At 44.5% G+C, this 21,383-nt stretch overlaps 1 protein-coding gene and 1 long non-coding RNA gene across 2 annotated transcripts in view; both read left to right on the top strand.

Annotated features, from left to right (window-relative positions):
- Positions 1–4,203, top strand: part of EXOC4 (exocyst complex component 4) — a 778,194-nt gene extending 773,991 nt beyond the window's left edge. Inside the window, exon 18 of the mRNA XM_037019539.2 lies at positions 2,742–4,203. Within this exon, the coding sequence (XP_036875434.2) occupies positions 2,742–2,979 (238 nt within the window). The 3' untranslated portion in view covers positions 2,980–4,203. The remainder of the gene's footprint in view (positions 1–2,741) is intronic.
- Positions 4,204–11,101: 6,898 nt separating this feature from the next.
- On the top strand, positions 11,102–15,416 carry LOC140850064 (uncharacterized). Its single transcript, XR_012132805.1, has 3 exons — positions 11,102–11,404; positions 12,059–12,145; positions 14,890–15,416. It is a non-coding gene; the product is annotated as an uncharacterized lncRNA (long non-coding RNA).
- The last annotated feature ends 5,967 nt before the right edge of the window (positions 15,417–21,383 follow it).

Raw genomic sequence — 21,383 nt, 5'->3', positions numbered from 1 at the left:
TATGTTTACTGCCACCTATTTTCAATAGCCAAGATATGGTAACAACCAAAGTGTCTATCTGACGATGAATGGATAATATGGTACATATGTACATTGGAAGATGATTCAGCCACAAAAAGGAGATCTTGCCATTTGCAACAACATGGATCGACCTAGAGGGTGTTATGCTAAGTGAAATAAACCAGGCAGAGAAAGACACCATACGATTTCACGTACATGGAATCTAACCGAAACAAACAAAACAGAAATAGACTCGTAGACACTGAGATGGGACTGGTGGTTACTATGGGGGAGGAGCTGAGGTGGGTGGGTGAAATCGGTGAAGGGAATAAAGAGGCAAAGCACAAAATCGCAATCATACATAAATTAGTCACGGGCATGAAAGTACAGCATAAAGTCAGTAGTTCTGTAACATCATTCCATGTTGACAGATAGTCACTACACTATTGGGGGAGCTTTTAATAAAGTAGATTAGTGTCACATCATTATATTGTCTATTTGAAAGCAATATAATATTATATATCAACTCTACTTCAATAAAAAAAAAAAGAAAAAGAATTGGCCCCAGGAGGACCCTCTACACAAGGATGCCAAACGATTTGCTGCCAGGAGTCATTCATAAATTTGCCAATGGAAGATGAGCACTTTCCATTCCTGTCACTATTTAGGAAATATTCACAAAAGAGTATACAGAGTATTATTTCCCCTATTTTTTTTTAAAGTGTGTCAATTAGAAAAGGTTTAGCCCACCAGAAAAAGGAACTAGCCATGTAAAAAGACACCAACACTTTTACCACATATGTAGCGACAATTTATAAGATATTCTTTAAGTTATGAAGCTCCCTGAATATATTCATTACTTAGTTCTCCCATAGGATATTCTTTTTTTTCAACGTGTTGCTGTTGAAGAAACAAATCCAAGGGCCTGAATTCAGTAGTGCCAGGATTTCTGAGCAAGTGATCGTGATACACCTGCAAGGTCCCTTCACCCCTGGAGTTGCTTTGGGCTCCGCCACCGTGTTCTGTCCCCTGAGTGGTTGGCACAGCTCCCTTTCCTGTCAGGAAGAGAGAAGCAAGGGACCTGTCTGTACCTGGGAGCGCTCCTCTGTCCTTGGCTACCTAGCAGTGATGGCATCGCTGGCTCAGAGCCTGTGCTGAACTTTGCCAACTGGGTGATTGATATTAGCCATGCAAGTCATAGCCTCAGAGCCCAATAGACACAGTATAATGTTAGTTTTAAGAAGGCAAGTGGCAGCTTTGTCCTCTCCTGACTCCCGCCTCCATCTCCTCTCTGCATTGATCCACTCCAACGCACATTTCTCTTACAGGCACAACTCCTCTCCACCACCCAGGCACCCAGATGGCCCTCAAGTTCCCAATTATAACGAGTCCCCTCCCATATCATTCTGTGCGCCTGTTGTCACATTGGTTTTCTAGAAGCATAACTTGGAATGATGCCTGTGCTCTCAACAGAACTTTTGAGGGATGGGGAGGGAAGTCCTTTATTGACTCAATTAGTCCTCAAGTTCCTTAGTGACTAGGCCTAAGGTTCTTTATTGACTTAACTAGTCCAAACTCTACCTTCTGCCTCCAAATACCTTTTCCCACAGCTCTCTGTCATCCAGCTCCCCTCCCCAGGCTGGCCAGACTACGTTTCCCTGCTGTTGCTCAGGCTTTTTTCTTTTCTTTTAATCTAGGATCTCCTGCCTAGAAAACACTGTCGTACCCTGTGTGAAGTCTTTCTTGACCCATCACCCTCCTGTCAGCGTGTTCTGGTTTCTCTTTCCTCTGCTGTAAATTCACAGCATTTATACCTCATTCATGTCTTTATACGGAACATGCTTGTGTCTGTGAAGAATGAAGAATGAATATTGGACTTGGAGTAAAAAACCTGGGTTCTTATCTTGCCACAACTGCCTGCTATTTTGTGACATTGGGCAAGTCCTCAAACTTCTCTATGCTCCAGTTTCCATCTCTGGGAAAAGGAGTAATAATTGCTCCCTGGGTGTAGTGAGTGTCAAATGACACAGTCCATGGAAATTTGTCAACAGAAACTCAATCATTATTTCTGTGCTGTTCATCGCCTTTTCTGTGGTCCCCAGGCTATGTGAGGCTGTGTCTTGCTCATCGTTCTAAACTGATAATACTATTAATAGATTATTATATATATTTCTAATAATAATAGTTAATGTTTGCAAAGCACATATAATTGTGCTAAGTACCCTTCCAAGTGCTTTACGTGGAGTAATTAGTTCTCCCAGTAGCCCCAAGAGTACGTACGTGCCATTACTGTCCCGCTCTAAGGATAGATTCCAGATCCTCCAATGCATGTGGGTGGATGAGAGGCGCAGTGAGATGAAAGCTGCCTTTGCAGTGCCTGCCAAACGATTACTTCTCTCCTTTTGGGTTCTGCCTCTACTTCCCTCTCTTTGCATCGCCTGAGGTAAATGCAGATGAGGAGAAAGTCTTGAGTGAACCGGGCCTCTGGAAGATGTGAGGTCTCCCTGGATCTCACGGAGATGCATTCTCATGAAGAGAGCTCCAGTGAGTTCCCAGGGGACAGACCGTGTTCGTCTTGTTCCCTGATATATTCATAGGGCCTACAACGATGTCTAGTGATCAATAAATGGCTATTGAATAAGTGAACCATGTAATTTGTAAATAGCATATTCATTACCACTCAAACCACATAAATTGCTGGCAGTGGAGATGGTGAGCAGTGTCCTATCTTGCTTTCGCAGGCAGTATTACGAGATGTTATACAACACGGCCGATGAGCTCCTGAACCTGGTGGTGGACCAGGGCGTGAAGTACACGGAGCTGGAGTACATTCACGCGCTGACCTTGCTGCACCGCAGTCAGACGGGGGTGGGAGACCAGACCACTCAGAACATGAGGCTGCAGAGGCTCAAGGAGATCATTTGCGAGCAGGCTGCCATCAAGCAAGCCACCAAGGATAAGAAAATAACTACGGTTTAACCCAGTGCACTGCTGGGGGAAGGGGCTGGGAGCGGGGCAGCTGGGGGAGTGGGCATTTTTCTTTCCTTAGTCATACTTCTTTCCTTGATTTGTTATTTGGTATGTTCTGAGCTGACTTCGTTTTCTCTGCACTGATGCTTTCATGGAGAAAAGGTGTAAGGATTTTTTTTGTCCCTTTAATTTTGGTTTTTCGTATAAATTCTAAATTGAATCTGCAGTACAGATGTTTTGATTAAATGTCCACTTTACTGCAGTCATTTCCAAAGGGGTTAGGGTGGGATGGGAAGGAACGTTGTGTCAAATTGGACTCTGAACAAATGAATGCATGAATTACTAATACCAGCGGTCTTTTGAAAATAGACGGCTACCTAAGTGTTAGTCCCTTCCTAAAACCAGTAGGTTTTTACTCTCTTGACCTTATCAGTTTACAGTTCCATGAAATAAGCGTATATGGATTGCTTTCTTCCTCTATTGCCAAGATCAAATCAATGGCTTCTCAGCTGGCTGTAGTTTTCAACAGCTTTCCCTAACAAAACAGGACCTCTTCAGGGTTAGGGGGAAAAGTCCTTCCATCCCAACCCCTGGGAAAATTTTATATGCAGTAGCTTGTACACAGATTATAGGTTGGTTTATTGCCTCTGTTTTTATTTTGTGGTATCAAAAATAAAGAGCCAGTAGCCAAAATGGAAGATTGAAAAGTGATCCAACCCTCTTCTTGATTTGTCCACTTCCCAGGACAAAATGATGGTTGGAAAACTTTTAATGTCAGTTGAAACTGGGTCTGGGTGTGAATGACTTTTAGATGCTTACTTACTCTCCTTATGAGCCCCTAGGTCTTTCTCACCTCTCGGAAGTAGCCCAGGTCCGCTCAGTGGAGGGCAAGGAAGATGGGACAGATGTGACGTATCTCCTCTTTGTGCCCACAAGCTGAGTCCATTTCTGAAATGCTCTCAGGTGATGTGGGCACTCACCGCTCCTGGCACAGTGGACCTCCCCACTGTCCCCAGGTCTCCAAGTGCTCTTGCTACCCAGGGTTGACACGTCACCAAAGAAAGCAATGTACTGACTGGGACACACCTGGACACATAAGGAAAGGAAGGCAGGAAGGACTTGACCACACAGACATGCCTCACACTAGGATGGTCCAAAATCTTACAACTGTTTGTACAATTTTGGTCTTGGTCAGAAAAACAGAAAATTAAAATATGTCTTGAGAAGCTCAAATATTGTGTATTGTTTTTCTTGTATTCTTTATTCAGCAGACATTCCCTGAGGTCCTGATATATGCCAGACTCTGCTAGGCATGAGGGCCGATACTCAACAATGCGGACACCCTTATTATGTACCTTTAAGTCAGAGTATGGAAACTAGACTCTAACCAAAATCCTAACATGTATACTCAGGGCTGTGTTAGAAATTAGGCCACACAGTGGGGCAGCTTTGAAGGGAATTCAGCAGACAGCTGGAAGATGGTCATCCCGGGGGTTCTGGGAGGAAGTTATACATTGGTGCAGCTTCAGAGAGGCCTGATTGGGAAGAAGTTGGTCTATGTCAGGGACAGCCTTGAAAAACAAGGTGCCCCTGAACAACATCCTATAAAGTAGTATATTTAAGAAGTAGGCATGGGAGGAAGGGGTGAGGGGAGTCTAGGGCTGGCCCTCCGGTCTGGAAGCCTCCTCTCAGCCACCTGCCAGGGTTGGCCTCCCTGCGTTACTATGTACCTTTTCTTCCTGTCGGCTCCAGGCGAATAACCCCAGAGGGGTGAAAGCAATGCTGTAGGAGCTCAGGGTGGGTGGGGGGCTGCTTAGGGCAGTGTTACTGGCTGCAGAAAGGGGCATGGGTTTGGACTGAGTAAAATGCCAACAACACTGAGAACTGGCAGAGATGAGCTGCTTCAGGGGGGCATTTAGTAGAATCCCTGCTTTGCTTACAATAACAATATAATTGAAAAATGTCACTTCCCACAGAAAAAGGCATCTAAGCGTCTGTCCAGGACATTCAAGGACCAAATTTCTTCATCGGATGGTACACGTCTTTATGCTTCAACAGGTCAAGAACAGCTAATGGCACATTCAACAGAGGGTCAAATGGATGTGGATAGTGTAACTTCATTCACAAAAGCCCCAGCCCCTGTCCAGGACCACCTTCTTGCCTAAATGATGTCTCAGCCTGAGAGTCATTAATTTATGTTTCCTAGCTTGCGAGGAAAAACTCAAGTACATGAAGTTGAATTGGCAACCAAACCCTGATTTTTTTTTTTTTTATAGACCTTTCCAGGCAGCTTGGCAGAGCAAAGGTGCCTGGCAATGACAGACTGTGGTAGTTTGATTTATTTATTTATTTATTTATTTTAATTTTTTATTAAGGTGTAATTGATACACACTCTTATGAAGGTTTCACAAGAAAAAACAATATGGTTACTACATTTACCCATATTATCAAATCCCCACCCATACCCCAATGCAGTCACTGTCCATCACTGCAGCAAGATGCCACAGATTCACTATGTGCCTTCTCTGTGCTGCACTGTTCTCCCCGTGATTCCCCACACCATGCATACTGAACATAATACCCCTCAATCCCCTCTCCCTCCCTTCCCACCCACCCCCCGACACCCCTCCCCTTTGGTAACCACTAGTCCCTTCTTGGAGTCTGTGAGTCTGCTGCTGTTTTGTTCCTTCAGTTTTGCTTCATTGTTATACTCCACAAATGAGGGAAATCATTTGGCATTTGTCTTTCTCTGCCTGGCTTATTTCACTGAGCATAATATCCTCCAGCAACATCCATGTAGGATAGTAGGATTTGTTTCTTTCTTATGGCTGAATAGTATTCCATTGTGTATATGTACCACATCTTCTTTATCCATTCATCTACTGATGGACACTTAGGTTGCTTCCATTTCTTGGCTATTGTAAAAAGTGCTGTGATAAACATAGGGGTGCATATGTCTTTTTGAATCTGAGAAGTTGTATTCTTTGGGTAAATTCCAAGGAGTGGGATTCCTGGGTCAAATGGTATTTCTATTTTTAGTTTTTTGAGGAACCTCCTTATTGCTTTCCACAATGGTTGAACTAGCTGACATTCCTACCAGCAGTGTAGGGGGGTTCCCCCTCCTCTGCATCCTCGCCAGCATTTGTTGTTCTTAGTCTTTTCTGTGCTGGCCATCCTAACTGGTGTGAAGTGATATCTCACTGTGGTTTTAATTTGCATTTCCCTGAAAATTAGTGATGTGGAGCATCTTTTCATGTGTCTGTTGGCCATCTGAATTTCTTCTTTGGAGAACTGTCCCTTTATATCCTCTGCCCATTTGTTAATTGGGTTATTTGCTTTTTGGGTGTTGAGGCATGTAAGTTCTTTATATATTGTAGATGTTAACCCCTTGTCGGATATGTCATTTACAAATATATTCTCCCATACTGTGGGATGCCTTTTTCAAACCTTGATGATTTTTACTGTCAAGTTGTTTCCATGAATTTCTTAGCATTAATGCAGTCAGTCAGTCACAAAGATACAATCACCTGCTACAACTCAGGTGATACGGGATTCATGCAGTGGCAAGCAAAAGGGACAGTCCCTTGTGCAATGGAGCTTATACTTCAAAGAGTTCTGCAACTTCCACTCTGATGTTGTCCTCCCCAGAGTCCTTATCACCCACTCCATCTGCCAAAACTACCCTTTCATTTAGGAAAACATCTCATTCAGGACTGAGGACTGAACTCTTCAGCCTGACCCTTTGCTGCTCTCTTCCGAGCTTTGCCCTTCCAGAAACTCAAGCCTTCTTTTGCTTGGCACAGAGCCGGGAAGTTTGCCCTTTCTTTACCATTTGTTGATGGAAAAGGGTAGGCTCTGTGAATGTGTGGAGGCCAATTGTGTTCAGGATTCTTGCTCTGATGCAGAGCTGTGGCTACATCCCGAGGACCAGAGCACAGAAATTTCACAGGAAGGAACAGAGTGATCAGGATTTCACAAGCCCAAGCTAGACTCTACTCCACTGGGGCAAATGTGATGAGAAGACCAGCTGGATATGAAAATAAGGAGTGTCCTGATCAACAAGATTTTGTGAGGAAAGCAGAGTGTGTGCTGAAATACACACACACTGAGAGCAATTGTCTTAATGTGTCAGGGATGTAAAACAAATTGGGCATAATTTGGGGGGAGGGTAATGAGCTACCAAGAACAAGAAAACAAAGAATGGTTGGGCTCAGCAAAGGTTTCGACTCTGTCCTAATTAGGCACAGTTGTTCTGAGAAGTACATAATTAATAAGCGTGTTACCAGATGTGAAAAACAGCCGAGTCTTTTCCTGAAATGGAACGTGTAATGAAGTGTACGCAGCTGCAAGTAGTTGTCCTGGTTTGGCTGGGGCAGAAGGCCTGCCTGGAATTTTGAAGAGGTGCCGTCTAAGGCACAGCACAGGTTTATGCGTGAAAACAACTAATCCTATTCCAACGGAGCCAGGGAGTAATGAGATATTGCTAATTATCGAGAGTGTAATGAGATGCAAAAGCCACTGGAATTGAGCTGGAAATTTCTTTAAAAATGAATTGAGATGCAAACACCAGAGAAGAATGTCTGCTAATGGAACTAGGTGTGAGTATGATGAATTGTGCATGATCTGAGGAATTGCTTTAATGCACCTGGGCCTGAGACTTATGTCCATAATTAAAAATATTGCTGGAACATTGACACACCTGGAGCAGGAGTCCTGGGACCCTGAGAACACAATGACCCATGAAGGCCGCCCATGTAGTTTTAAATGTACATACAGCTTATGTATGTATGTAGAATGGGAAAAAAAAGGTAGGTCCTGCAAGGTAAGTGTAGTTCCCATTATACTCAATCTTATTTAGAATGTGGCCTCAGATTCCCGCTGAATGTGCAATAGATCATATTGGAGATTTGGCAATCTCCTCATTCCAAACTTATGTAATCACCTACCAGGCTGAGTTTTCTTTCACAAGGATTTATCTACTGGGAAAGATCAGGAAACATTAGTACCTGTTTTGTGTTATTTTTATTTTATGGTTGCTAGTACATTATTTTAGAGTCCATGAACGGAGCGCTTGATATGTATCAAGCGCTGTGTAAATGCTTTATTTACCACATTATTACTTTTAAACCTCCCCCAAATCCCATGAGATAGATCCTGTTATCTTCCCGACTTCAAAGAGGAAACTAAGGCTCAGATTAAGCATGTGACCCAATGGGTTCCTCCAGTGGAGTTCCTGCTCGGAGCCCCTCTAGACCCTGTTCTAAGCCAATGCCCCTCCTCCGGCAAGGCACAGGGAGGGGACCTCGCATGATAAACATGTGAGCGCCAAGTGACATCCTCTGGTAGGCTGACCCTCCATCTGCTCTGCCCTCTCCTGCAGCCCCAGGAGGGAGCCACTCCTGGAATGAATCTGGGGCTCCCTTTCCCACTCTCCTCTCTGCTTCCCCTTAGCCCCTGTGGCCAGTTTATCTGCACTTCTCCTAGAAACAAAAACCTTTGGCGCAGGGATTGAGCCCTGCCAGCTGGAGGCTGAAGGTGACCCACACCTGGGCCAAAAATTGGAGTGGCCTTTGGGGATGGGGGCTAAATGCTCAGATTTTAGAGTCTGCTGTGCCTTGGCTCAGAAAGTCACCTCAGCCCTTTACTGACAGGTGGTTTGATGTTGCACAAGTTATTAAATGTCTAGGTCTCGGTTACCTCACCTGTGAAATGGGATAATAATATAGCTCCTATCCAACAATGTTGCTGCATAAAGTAAAAGGTATTCAGCACCTGGCACTTAATAAGTATTACATATACATAATAATATTCTAATATGCTAATGCTGGTATTGTCTTGCCAGTTTCTTTTGAGGAGCTGTTGACTTAATATCTAGAAAGCCTGCTTTGATGATGTGTAGGAGTGCAGCCACCCTCTTGGGGCACATCCTTAGAAAGGCTTAGGCTATGCCCAGGAGGGGTCCGGGGGAGCCACTTGCTGTATCTGGAAGCCTGAAGCCCCCAAGCAACAGGAGGCTCCGATTTTGTTGTTCCATTGTTTCAGTCCCCTCTCCCACACAGGAACTGCCCAGGCGTCTGGTTCCTCAAACCTGCTTCCTGTTCAGCTGTTAGTGAGCTTGCCTCTCATTGCCTGCCAATGTATTAAGTGCACCTCATTGAACTCTGAGGCTCCAGGACCTTTAGGGACCAGTCCTGAACAGGTATAATGGCCTCGTGCCTGGGGTTTGAGCCTGCCTGTGCTGAGAAATGACGGATCGTGGATCTCTGATAAGTTCACAAATTGCTCTGTGCAATGGAGGTGAGTGAGTGTCACTTTCTTTTTCCTAAATCAAATCTAGTGCTGAGGTCCCACCTGACATTCTCAGCAAAAGTCTAATCTCAAGAATGGTTTTGGGGTTTCCTGACAGGGAGGCTGGGGAGAGGCTTCCCTTCCTTTTGGTTATGCCAACAGTCCGGCAGGTCAGGAACATGGGGCAAGACTATATCGTCATCGGTGTGTCACCCTAACTTTGTTACCTCTGCCCTGGACCTGATGCCCTCAAATGCTGCTGCTCCAGGGACACAGCTTCTCCCTAGTGTCCCCAGGCTTCATCCAGCCCAACCTCTGCAGGCCACCCAAGGCTTTGCTCCTGGGAGGCACCACAGGCTGGTGCAGCTGGAGCTACTGTGGAATCTACAGCCCATCTCTTCTCAACTTGAGGAATCTGACACTCCAGGTTGGAAAATTCTCCCCTTTCTTCCAAATACCAGTCTCTTTTTCTTTCTTCCACTGGGAGATCTGAGACCTTTCAAAACAGTAGCCAGATTAAGGGAATTTCCCAAATGTAGCTCCAGGCTGAAGGGGGTTTCAGCTCTGGGCAAGTTCACTCTGGATTTGCTGAGACTGAAAAATGACAGTGGAACATTGTGGGTAAAATGGGCTTATACCACGCTTTATCCTCATGGTGGCAGGTCAACCTCTAGAGTCCTGTCCACTTCCAGGGTGGTCTGAAAGTAGCAAGTCTGTCTCAGGTGCTGCCTCTGCCCCAGATTCTGCTCTCGCCTCCAGCCTCTGCTCTCCTTTCTTCTAGCACTGGGTGAACCTCTTTTTATAGCAACACAGGCAATAATGACTTATTGCCAATGGATATACAACCATGTGCCTATGCAGTAGGCTAAGTTTTACATCATTGCATGTACACAGTGGGTGAGTAGATTAGGATCAGGTGAGGATCCTGGCCATGGAACTTCCATTTTCGCTATATCAAGGATCTCTCTTCCTTCCCTCTTCATTTTCTGCCCTGAAACAGAAGTGTGTTAGCCAAACTGGGCTTCAGGAGCAGTCCTCAGATAATCTTCCTGGAAAGTAGCAGAGGGAGGGGATACTCCTTTTATTCTAATTCGGGGTAGAGCAATGACAGCAATTCATTTCTTTGTAGCTGACCCTGTGGTGGATTCACAAGAGCTGGATAGAACTTGAGTGAGCTTTTGTCCCAACCATCTCACTTTCCTGAGGGGTCAAGCGAGGAGGTCCAGAAGAAGAGAGTGGGACTCTTAGTGACTAAGCCAGCACCAGGCTGCAGGTTTTTGACTGCCAACCCCAGGAACTGTGCATTTGGGAGCCCAAATGTGCCCCACACCATTAGGCTGCCAAGCAGAGGGGTAGAAGGGAAACAACGAGCAGCACACAGGAGGCACCTCTGGGATATGGAGAGCCAGTGCAGTGCTACTGAAAGCCCACTATGTGGTTCAGACTGAATGCTTGAGGAAAGAAGGAGGAATCATGATTATAAACAATTGTTACCCAGACCCAGCTTAATGGGAGATGTAGACCTGGACTACAGTCTTGAAGAAAGTTTAGCGCCAGGGTGATGATGGGGCATTTCAGATGAAGGGGTGCATTTTGGCAAACTCTACAGTTCAAGAAAATGAAGCAAGAAAGGAAAACCCTCAGATGTATGAGGAGGGTCAGCGGAGTATAGTCAAGAAAATTAGCCAACAAGGTAAGGAGGCCTGGCACATTGTTTCTTTAATTATTTGTTCTTAACCTTGCTGGGAGTCAGTAGATATATAGGACCTTTGCATCCCCTGAAATTACACATATATAGCGTTTGGAGGAATGGTTTATAAGTGTATTATATGAAATAAAAGTCTGAGATTTTAATCAGATGCTCAGTATTTCCTATTTTCCACTTTCTAGGAATATAGTAGGATTGCATTTCCTGGCTTTTTTTAGTTTCGTGGCAGACCATGTGATTAGTGGTGTTGAGCTGTGAATAGAAGTGTGCCACTTCCCAATCAAAGCATTTAATTACCTGTGTGCAGCCCTCCAGAGCTCACGCCCCCTCTGCTGTAATTCCCAGCAACAGTCCAGACGATGACTGCTCAGTGTGTTCAGGTCCCAGAAGGAAAGGGTGCAGAGCGGAGCCCCAGCTGACCTGCAGTGGACATGTGATGTAAGCAGAATCTTTGTTTTAAGCTGTTGAAATTTGGGGGCTGTTACTACAACATAACTTTGAGTATCCTAATACACACAACAAAGAGGCTGACTGCGAGGCAGAAAGCAGAAAAAAGCAAGGGAGTTCTTTTAAGGGATGAAACTATTGGCATCAAAGAGAACTATTTGAGTGGAGTGATGGGAATAGGAGCCAAATTTAGAGTCTCTGGGGAGAAGAAATGGTGCTTTGCTAATGTCAAGTGCTCCACCTGCACGTTTGCTTTAGAGACCGAAGCAACAGGGATGTTCACCCAGGGAGTGACACCCCCCCCCCTCCTAGTTTGCTTCTGTTTTTTTCTTTCTTTGCCTCTTTCCTTTGTTTTAACCTCTTTGGTATTAGGGAGCCATATACATAGGTCTTATTTCAGTGTTTCTAACTATTCACAGGGAAGCCTCCATATCCGTCTAATACATACAGACAAAATATAATATTATTATAATTAACTGTTTTTAATGCTTAAGAACTCCTAAGAAAGAGGCCATACATCTCTGCTCCTAAGTTTTTACTGAGATCTAATCATCTCACTTGGACCAGCCCCTTTTTCTTTGGAAGCTTCCCATCACAGTTTTATTAACCATTATTTTCTTGGATTCTCATTCCCATGTTTCCTAGATGTGAATTATGATGCAGGTCCTGCCCCAGCAGCCCCCTGAGATGGTTACATGCCATTCCAGACCCTCCTCAAAGTTCTGAAGGGAAGTGAGTATATCCAAGTAATTTGCCCCACATCCCACCCCTGCACAAAGGATGGATTGTCTTAGTCCATTCTGGATACAACAACATATCAGAAACTAGGTAGGTTATAAGCAACAGAACAGTGTTGTCCACAGTTCTAGGAAGTCCAAGATCAAGATCAAGACAAGGGTAGATTTGGTGTCTAGTGAAGGCCCACTTTCTGGTTTACAGATGGTGCCTTCACACTGGCTCCTCACAGGGTGGAAGGGACTAGGGAGCTCTGTGGGTCTTTTGCAAGGGTAGTAGCCCCATTCATGAGGGCTTCACTCCCATGACCTTAGCATCTCCACAAGGCCCCACCTCCTGATACCATCACAATGGGGATTTGGATTTTAGTGTACACATTTTGGGAGAAACCAACATTCAGGCCATAGCACAGATCTAAGCCAATTTGGCATTCCTGTCTATCGGGTTCCTTCGGTAAGCGTCAGGAGCCTTCAACCATAAGGAGTGAGGAGAAGTAATGTGCCTCCTCCCCACAGCTGTGCTAGCAGGCAGTGTGCTACAGCCTTTATTAGCAAGGGGAGACAAAAGCTGTCTGAGCATGCTCTGTAAGTTCAGTGAAGTCCCCACTCTGTCCCTACTCTCTGGCCACTGCCATTATTGGAACGTTTACTCCTAGGTAAACACCGCAGAGTTTTGTCAGCAGGATCAGACTCACCTTGGCAAATCTGGAGACAGTTCTCTGTTGATTATGGGAGATCTGGGACCTGAAGTTTGGCTCCTTAACTGTCAAGTACCAGATTTACTTATATTTAAATTCATTCATGAAAAAAGGTGCTCAAGTCTATATACTGAACACATTTTACGCCTCTCATGCTTTTTAACCCCTCTCATTGCTAATTAGCCCATCCTCTGGTACTGTTCAAATTTAAATGGCAATGCTTGGAAAGTTTGCCATGGCCACCTGTGGAGAGCAGGTTCTGGAAGGATGCCCCTGAGTCTGGTCTTTGAAGGCAGCATCTGTCAGGGAGACTAACAGAGCAAAGGCTATCCTGCCCTCATTAATATCCCACCCCTCTGATGCAGTTTCTGTTCCTCTAATGCCCCAAAATAGGACACCTACTAATTGTCATTGTCCTAGTTGTAGACACAGCTTTGCACTGAGTGGTTCATGTGACCTTGGGACCTACAGCTTGAATTTGCAAGGCAGACCCCAGGTGTAGTCCCAGCCTGCTAGATAGCACGAGGACTCTAACTCGGTTCACCAGAACCGAGGCCGGGGTGGGCCCCAGGGATATGGTGCTCCTTGGCCCCACTGAGCCCTCCACTTCAGTCTCCTGCACTCAGAAAACCTGACCCAGAGACCCCATGACGTAGCACGCAGAGCCCCCCACACCCTGCCAGACCCAACCCCTTTTGCTGCAAACTGACTCTCCAAGTGCAGAGTCTGTGCCCGTATCACACCAAGATCTAAAGTCCATATAACTTATGCCGTTGATATCCAGGGCCATGCCGCCAGCCTATAGCTTATGAATAATGTAAAGCTGCAGCCCCCCCACTTAGTTCAGCTACAAATGCCCCTGATTTGCATGATTAGCTCTTACCTTACTGATTAGAAAGTTTCTTCTAGCCCCATAACCTACCCTTCCTGAATGAATGGCTCTTTTAAAGGGATCCAGGTTCTCTAACAGGCATTTCAAGGCGAAATAAAAAAGAATCAACAACAAAAAAGTCCCGTTTTTTCTTTATGGAATGAGAAGAGAGGAGCTTATGAAGGTTTTTAAAAGTTCAGTGCCATGCTTATCAGTAGGAGCTCAAAGTGGCTGTGGCTGTCCAGGGGACTTGGGGGATGCAAGCTTGGGGAAGATCTTGCCCTCCCAGAACGTGTACTAATGGATTATCAGATTTTTAGCTTGAGGAGTTTAGGCTAACTACTAGTTTTAAGCAAGAGTGTGGAATCAGGCTTTGCCTTGAGAAAGATCACCCTAGGGGAAAGGTGGATAATGAATTGGGAGATGGATGGCCATAAGACTAGTAATAATCCAAGAGCGAAAGATGTGGTAGCTTACACTAGGGCCATGGCAGGGCAGATGGAGAGCAGAGGATGGATTCAGGAGGTATTTAAAAGCCTCGGGGCTCCCTCACCTTCAGGTCTCTGCTTGAATTTGACCTCCTAAGTGAGACTTCCTTGTCTACCTACTTAAAACCGCAGCCTCCCTCCCAGACCCTGTCACCCTTTCTTGCCTAGTTTTTCTCCACAGCGTTTACCACCATCTGACATCCTATGTAATTTGTTAATTTTTTATAATCTTCCCCAACTAAAATGGTCTATGAGGGCAGAGATTTTGTATATTTTATTCTCAGTATCTCCAGTACTAAGTCCCTGGCGCACAGTCAATGATCAAGAGGTACTTTTAGAATGAATGCACTGGTGAAGAATGAATAGACTTGGCAGGCATGATCAATGGTTGGATGGGAGGAGTAAGAGGAAGAGGCAAAGGGGCAAAGGAAGTTTCCCAAGTTTCTAGCTAGGCTAACTGAGCCAGCTGATGGGCCCGTCAGTGAGACAGGGATCGCCGTGTGGGGAGAGGAAGCAGGGTTGGAGGTGAAGGACTGCATGGATGATAAATTTGAGGCACCTGTGGGACATCTAGAAAAATACATAGACCAACAGGGGAGGGCTTTGGGTTGGAGGAATAGATTTTGCAGTCTTTTGAGACTTTATTCATTTAACAAATCTTTATTGCGTACCTACTTCTTTCCAGACACTACACCAGGCACAATGGATGCAAAGATGAACAAGCTGAGGTCGTGCAAACGGATGACATTACCTGTAAGATCACAATTACTACTGCAGTTGATAATAGCCAGTGCTACTGAGGGGCCAGGGAGCAGGCACTCATAGACTGTAGAAGGAACTAGAAATTGGTAGGTCCTTTCCGGAGTACAATTTGGCAGTGTATAGCAAAAAGCTTAGAAATTTACGTATCCATGACTCAACAATTTCCCTTCTAGATATTTATTTGTGGTTATAAGCCCAAGATCTGCTCCCCACCAAGAGGACCCTACTTCAGTGTGGCCAGTTTGCACCCCAAGCAGGCACCTAGGATCCCTATCCACTGACACACAGGGCAGACCCCAAGTCCTGGCACCCTAAGAGGGTCTATGAGCACCCACTGACATGCAGCTAAAGAAGAGTCAGGGTCTAACCTATCAGGTGCTTTGCTCATGTGTAAGACATACTCTCCCGGAAGGGCACTGACTCCCTCTTGCAGTTATATATTGCTGTGTAACAAACTAACAAACTAAACATTATTGTATTATATCTCATTATTCTGTGGATCTGAAACTTGGACATAGAGTAGCTGGGCAATTCTTCTGCTCCATGTGGCATCAAGCAGGGTAACTCGGTGGCCTTGAGTTGGCAGCTGGGCTGGCCCGGAGCATCTAAGATGCCTTCGCTCACATACTGGACACCTCGGCAGGGGTGGCTATAGGGCTGGATTCAGCTGGGCCCCTTTCCTCCCGCGTAGTCTCAGAGCCATGTGGTCTCTTCAGCAGGGTGGTTGAACTTACATGATGTCTCAGGGCACCAAGAGACCAAGGCAGAAGCTGCTAGTGGTTTTTTGTTTTTGGGGTTTTTTTTTTTTTTTTGGTATCATTAATCTACTGCTAGTGTTTTTAAAGACTAGCCCTAAAACTAGCTTAGCATCACTTTGGCCATACTTTAAAGGTCAAAAAGTGATAGCCAGTAATAGCTCCTACCCTCAATAGGAAGAATATCAAAGAATTTGCAGCCATCTCTAATCTGCCACATTGCCTAGTTCAGGATTGCCAGGAGGGCAAGGTCTGGCATGTACATTCTGGTTATTCTCCTTCTGCCCCTCTACTGTGTGGCTGCCAATTCCTCCCAGTGAGTGTATGGCAAAGTGAAAATTTCTCAACTTCTTTCTCCATAGAAAATCAGGCTTATTAGATCAAACAGGAAAGATCCCCTGTAATATCACTCTAGTACATACGTGTGACACAAACCAAGACTGTCTGGCTCCAGTGAGCTGCTAACCTGGCTGCGCTTAAAAACCCCTCCACTGTGAAAGATAGGTAATTAGGCTAGTTTCAGCCATTCATTTCTGGAAACATGGCTTGGTCAGTAGGGTGGAGTTTCTACTTATTAGTTATTACATTGAACATCAGCTGTAACTACCCAAAGGCAAATTTGACTTCTAAGTCAAATGCGCAAAGTCAGAATTCCCAAGTACTCCTGTGACAGCCATGGATACTTCCTCGTTGTCAGTGTTAAAGACATTATAAAATCTCTTAGGATACCATGGACTACACAATAAGTGCTGGAAGGCCTGGCCAAAAGTGAGAATATGGCTGCCAATTGGTAGGGCACCATCCAGGCACACCGGGTAACCTCACGGGGAAAGCCGAGCAGAGTAAAGGTCCCAAGAGGCTGGCAGATTGTCTTATCAACAGTTGGTACGTGGGCTGCACTTGGATTTCCTTTATAAAATCGAGCAGGCTTCCATGAATGTAGATGCCTCCCCACCTTGCAAGGCTGGCAGGTGGTTACAGAGGTGATAGGTTTTCCAAGGGGTCAAAGAGAGGACAAGCTCGCCTGGAAAAGCATCTGGTTCAGCTGTAAAGAAAGCGCTCAGCAAACGATGGGCCTCCCCACCCTTTTAATTCCATTGCTAAATCTCATAACTGCTGATGGCAGCTCTGGGCCAGGTTGGCAGGTGAGACTGGATTTCAGTTCTGAGTATAGATGCCATGTGGTGGTTTTAAAATATGTCCACAAATTCTTTGGTGCTCCTTCCTTCAAGAAGTGGGCCTGGGAAACTTACAGAATAGTGGAGTAAGAACTTATAAAAATCCGTTCTTCCACATAAAACTCTTATAAGAAAACATAGGCAAAACTCTCTTGAATATAAACACAAGCAACTTTTTATGAACACATCTCCTCGAGCAAGGGAAACAAAAGCAAAAATGAACAAGTGGGACTACATCAAACTAAAAATCTGCTGTACAGCAAAGGACACCATCAGAACAAAAAGGCATCCTACAGTATGGGAGAATATATTCATAAATGGTATATCCAGTAAGGGGTTGACATCCAAAATATATAAAGAGCTCACATGTCTCAACACCCAAAAAGCAAAAATAGTCCGATGAAAAAAATGGCTAGAGGATCTGAACAGACACTTCTCCAAAGAAAAAATTCAGATGGCCAACTGGTACATGAAAAGATGCTCCACATCACTAATCATCAGAGAAGTGCCAATTAAAATCACAATGAGATATCACCTCACACCAGTTAGGATGGCCAACATCCAAAAGACAAGCAATGAGTAATGCTGGCAAGGATGTGGGGAAAGGGGAACCCTCCTACACTGCTGGTGGGAATGTAAATTAGTTCATTGTGGAAAGCAGTATGGAGGTTCCTCAAAAAACTCAAAATAGAAGTACCATTTGACCCAGGAATTCCACCTCTAGGAATTTACCCTAAGAATGTAGGATCACAGATTCAAAAGGACACAGGCACCCCTATGTTTATCGCAGCTCTATTTACAATAGCCAAGAAATAGAAGCAACCTACATGTCCATCAGTAGATGAATGGATAAAGAAGATGTGGTGCATATACACAATGGAATATTACTCAGCCATAAGAAGAAGAAAAATCCTACCATTTGCAACAACATGGATGGAGCTTGAGGGTATTATGCTCAGTGAAATAAGCCATGCAGCAGAGAAAGACAAGTACCAAATGATTTCACTCATCTATGGAGTAAAGCAAACACTGAAGGATCAAAACAGGAGCAGACTCACAGAACCCAAGAATGGACTAATAGTTACCAAAGGGAGAGGGACTGGGGAGGATGGGTGGGAAAGGAGGGATAAGGGGATTAAGGGATATTATGATTAGTGCACATAATATCGGGGGGTAACAGGGAAGGAAGTATAGCACAGAGAAGACAAGTAGTGGCTCTATAGCATCTTACTATGCTGATGGACAGTGACTGTAATGGGGTATGTTGGGGGGACTTGATAATAGGGGGGAATGTAGTAACCACAATGTTGTTCATGTGAAACCTGGTTATATATCAATGACACCTATTTAAAAAATAAATAAAATCCATTCTTCCATAAAAGCAACAAAAATACTTGCAAAAATTTTCAAAGTCAACTTTTCCAAATTCTGGAAATTAACCAAAGGCTTGCAATAAACCAAGGAGCCCTTATTCAGGAAAAACTGCTGAATCTTGTTAAGAATCACAAATCTTCCTGGCATTTTAACTTGCACTGTTTGACTACCTCTCATCCTGGCTTTGCAGGGTCCTTGAAAACCAGCAGGTTCAAAATCATGGCAGCATTGCGATTGAGCAGCTTTACAGCCACTGGATGGGCAGACTGGGTTTGGAGCTCCTCAAAGGCCCCATTCCCATAGAATTGCCACTATTTTACCCCTCTTGCAGCTCCATGGAAAAGCCTCATTCATAGGACATTGTCATTACTTGACTTGATTCAGAGCTCACTGGGGGCAGAAAGGAGAGCGGGGATGTTACTCTGAATCTTGTTAAACATAAGATTCTTTTCTGGTTGTGGCTACATGAGGCCATGATACCAGCTGGGGCCATCAAGAGCCTGACCAGTAATTTAAAAGGAAGGACTCAGGAATGAGATAGTTATAGATGGCTCTGAAAGGCTCCACCAAATCACTGGTGGTCTAGAAGGCCACACACATGTACAGGACACTGTGTATGCTTAGGAGAGACCCAAGAGGGACCTCTTGCTGAACCTGAGGTCCTATATAAGCAGGAAGTCCTTAAGTTCAGGAGCATTAAAAGTGTATCACAGCTCGTGCATGTACGCACGCACACACATTGCCCCTTGGGAAAAGCTGGAGACTAGTTGGCTCAAGGCATTTATGGAAATCTCTGTACAATCATTAACCATCCATTAAGTCAGCTGAGCAGAGATTTCAGTGGCCACAATGACAGGGATATATATAACTTTCCTGGACAAATTCTGTATATATATACAGAATTTGTCCAGGAAAGTCACTAAGCAAATAAACAACAGCAACAATGCCCTGGTGGAGGAGAGTATCTGATTTTCAGAGCTGCTTTAAATGTCCAGTTTTCAAATAGGAAGTTTTTCTTGGGGGTGCTGACTATAGCCCCACCACCTGATATCTTAATAACAACCTCATGAGAGAACCTAGGCCAGAAGCATCCAGGTGACTTGCTCTTAGATTCCTGACCCTCAGAAGCTGTCTCTCATACAAATTATGTTGTTTAAGCAGCTAAATTCAGGGACAGTTTTTTATGTAGCAATAGTAACTAATAAAATGCTGAAAGGAAAAAAATCATCTAAAATCATCAAAGGAAATAATTAAGATCAATAGAGAAACATTACCAAGAAGCTAATTTTGTTTTAATACAAAGAAGAACTTTATATGGTGAGAGTAGCCCACAGTGGACTAGGTCACCTTTTAAAGGAGCGAGCTACTTGTCACTAAAGATTTCAACTAAAGGTAAATGCCTGTTTATCATAGATGATGAGTATAGTTTCCTGCTCTAGTGGGTAGACGATTTTTGTGGATGACTTCTATTTTCAAATGTACATGTAATTTGATACCCACCACTACCACTACCACATGTTTTCCAGAAAGACTTTGAAATAGTCTGGAATTATAACATTTATTCATAAGCAAACTAAGACAAAAATAAGAGAGACTAGAAATCATATAAAAGAATTGGAAGAGTTGCTACAATTCCAATGAAGCCTCATGGAAGGTTGAAGAAGAGACCACCAGAGATGTTTAGGTAGTAGGCCAAGGTGAGACCTGGCAATGTCTTCCTTTGTTGAACCCACCTAATTCTGGTTGAAGATCTGCCAGCCTAGACTGTCCTTCTCAACTCTGTCATCTCCTCTATGCTTTTTGGGGGGCTAAACATTACCTAATATAGCAGAAAAATATTCCCTGTTACAGATGGAAAAGAAGTCCATGGGTAGCCAATCCCCAAAGATGAGTAGGAGAACACCTAGCTCCTTCCTTAGTGGAGAAAAGCAGATCTCGGTCTCTATTGCTTAGGAAATTTTCTTGCAATCTCCTGAAACAAGACTATCTTGCCTGACACTGGGAGGCAGTGTTCTGGGTTGACCCTAACAGCAGATGGAGGAGATGACTGGCTCAGAGAGAAGCCTTGCTGAGGCAAGCTGCTGGGTGATCCAAACACGAGCCAACTAACCAATCCTAAGACATCCTGCACATTGACCAGGGGTCAACCTCCACGACTTGACATTGGATGGTAACATAAGTTCCTAGCAGATCCCTGTTATCCCTAAGCCTCTCCTCCTAATTATTTCAACTCCCCTGGTAAAGATACTAAGATGTAATTCTGATTTTGAGTGTCATTTGGATGTAGGAAATATTCATGGTCATATCGGTTGGCCACCTTAGTCATAAAACTTTCTGGAAGAAATCTGACTTGAAGCTCTTCTGCCTTCTGATGAAAACTCAGATGATCAGTGATATACAAGGTCCTTGTAACTACTGGGTTCTCAGATTCCACTGCTCTGAGCTTTTGGCAGTGAAGTTAAATGTGAAACCTGGCTAACAGGCACCTCAAGCCCTCTCATGAAAGGCAGACTTGTACTTACTAATCAAAATCCCATCTGAGACAAAAGTAGAAAAATGGCACCTGATGTTCTTTTCACCCCAAGTCCCTGCTTAATTCCAAACATCTTCTGCAGGCTGGGTGTCAGTGCAGCTGAAGGGTGATCCATCTTACGCTGGAATTAAAGCCTGCTGCGACGTTAATGAAGAAATGCCAGTGGATTTGCTGCAAGGTAATTTAGATCTACATAATTATGACTTAATCCCTCGCCCTGTGACATCAAAAAGGTCCCTCCCCAAGTGGAAGCTGCATGATTTCATGCCACAAAGAGCACAGCTGTATGCCTCCTGTTTTCTTTTGTGTGCAGGGCTCGCATCAGTCATGATAGCTTTATTAAATGGTGTGACCCGACCTAATTCTTGCACAAAGGGCTCTATCTCCTAATCAAAACTGCAAAATGTGGCTGAGCAGGCTGCGAAAAGAAACCAAGATCTGCATCTTAAATAGCGGATTAACTGCTCAGGATGGCGGAGCTGGCTGGTGGGGTGGTGACGGCTCAGAGCAGCCTCAGTCCTTCAGCGGTAGCAGTTGCGAGGGTCGCCTCTAGCAGCCGGACCTGAAGGAGTGCGCA

Source organism: Manis javanica, chromosome 6 (genome assembly GCF_040802235.1).
Source record: "Manis javanica isolate MJ-LG chromosome 6, MJ_LKY, whole genome shotgun sequence".
Classification (NCBI taxonomy): Eukaryota; Metazoa; Chordata; class Mammalia; order Pholidota; family Manidae; genus Manis; species Manis javanica.
Note: the sequence above shows the minus strand (reverse complement) of the source record. Positions and strands in the feature narration are given on the sequence as shown.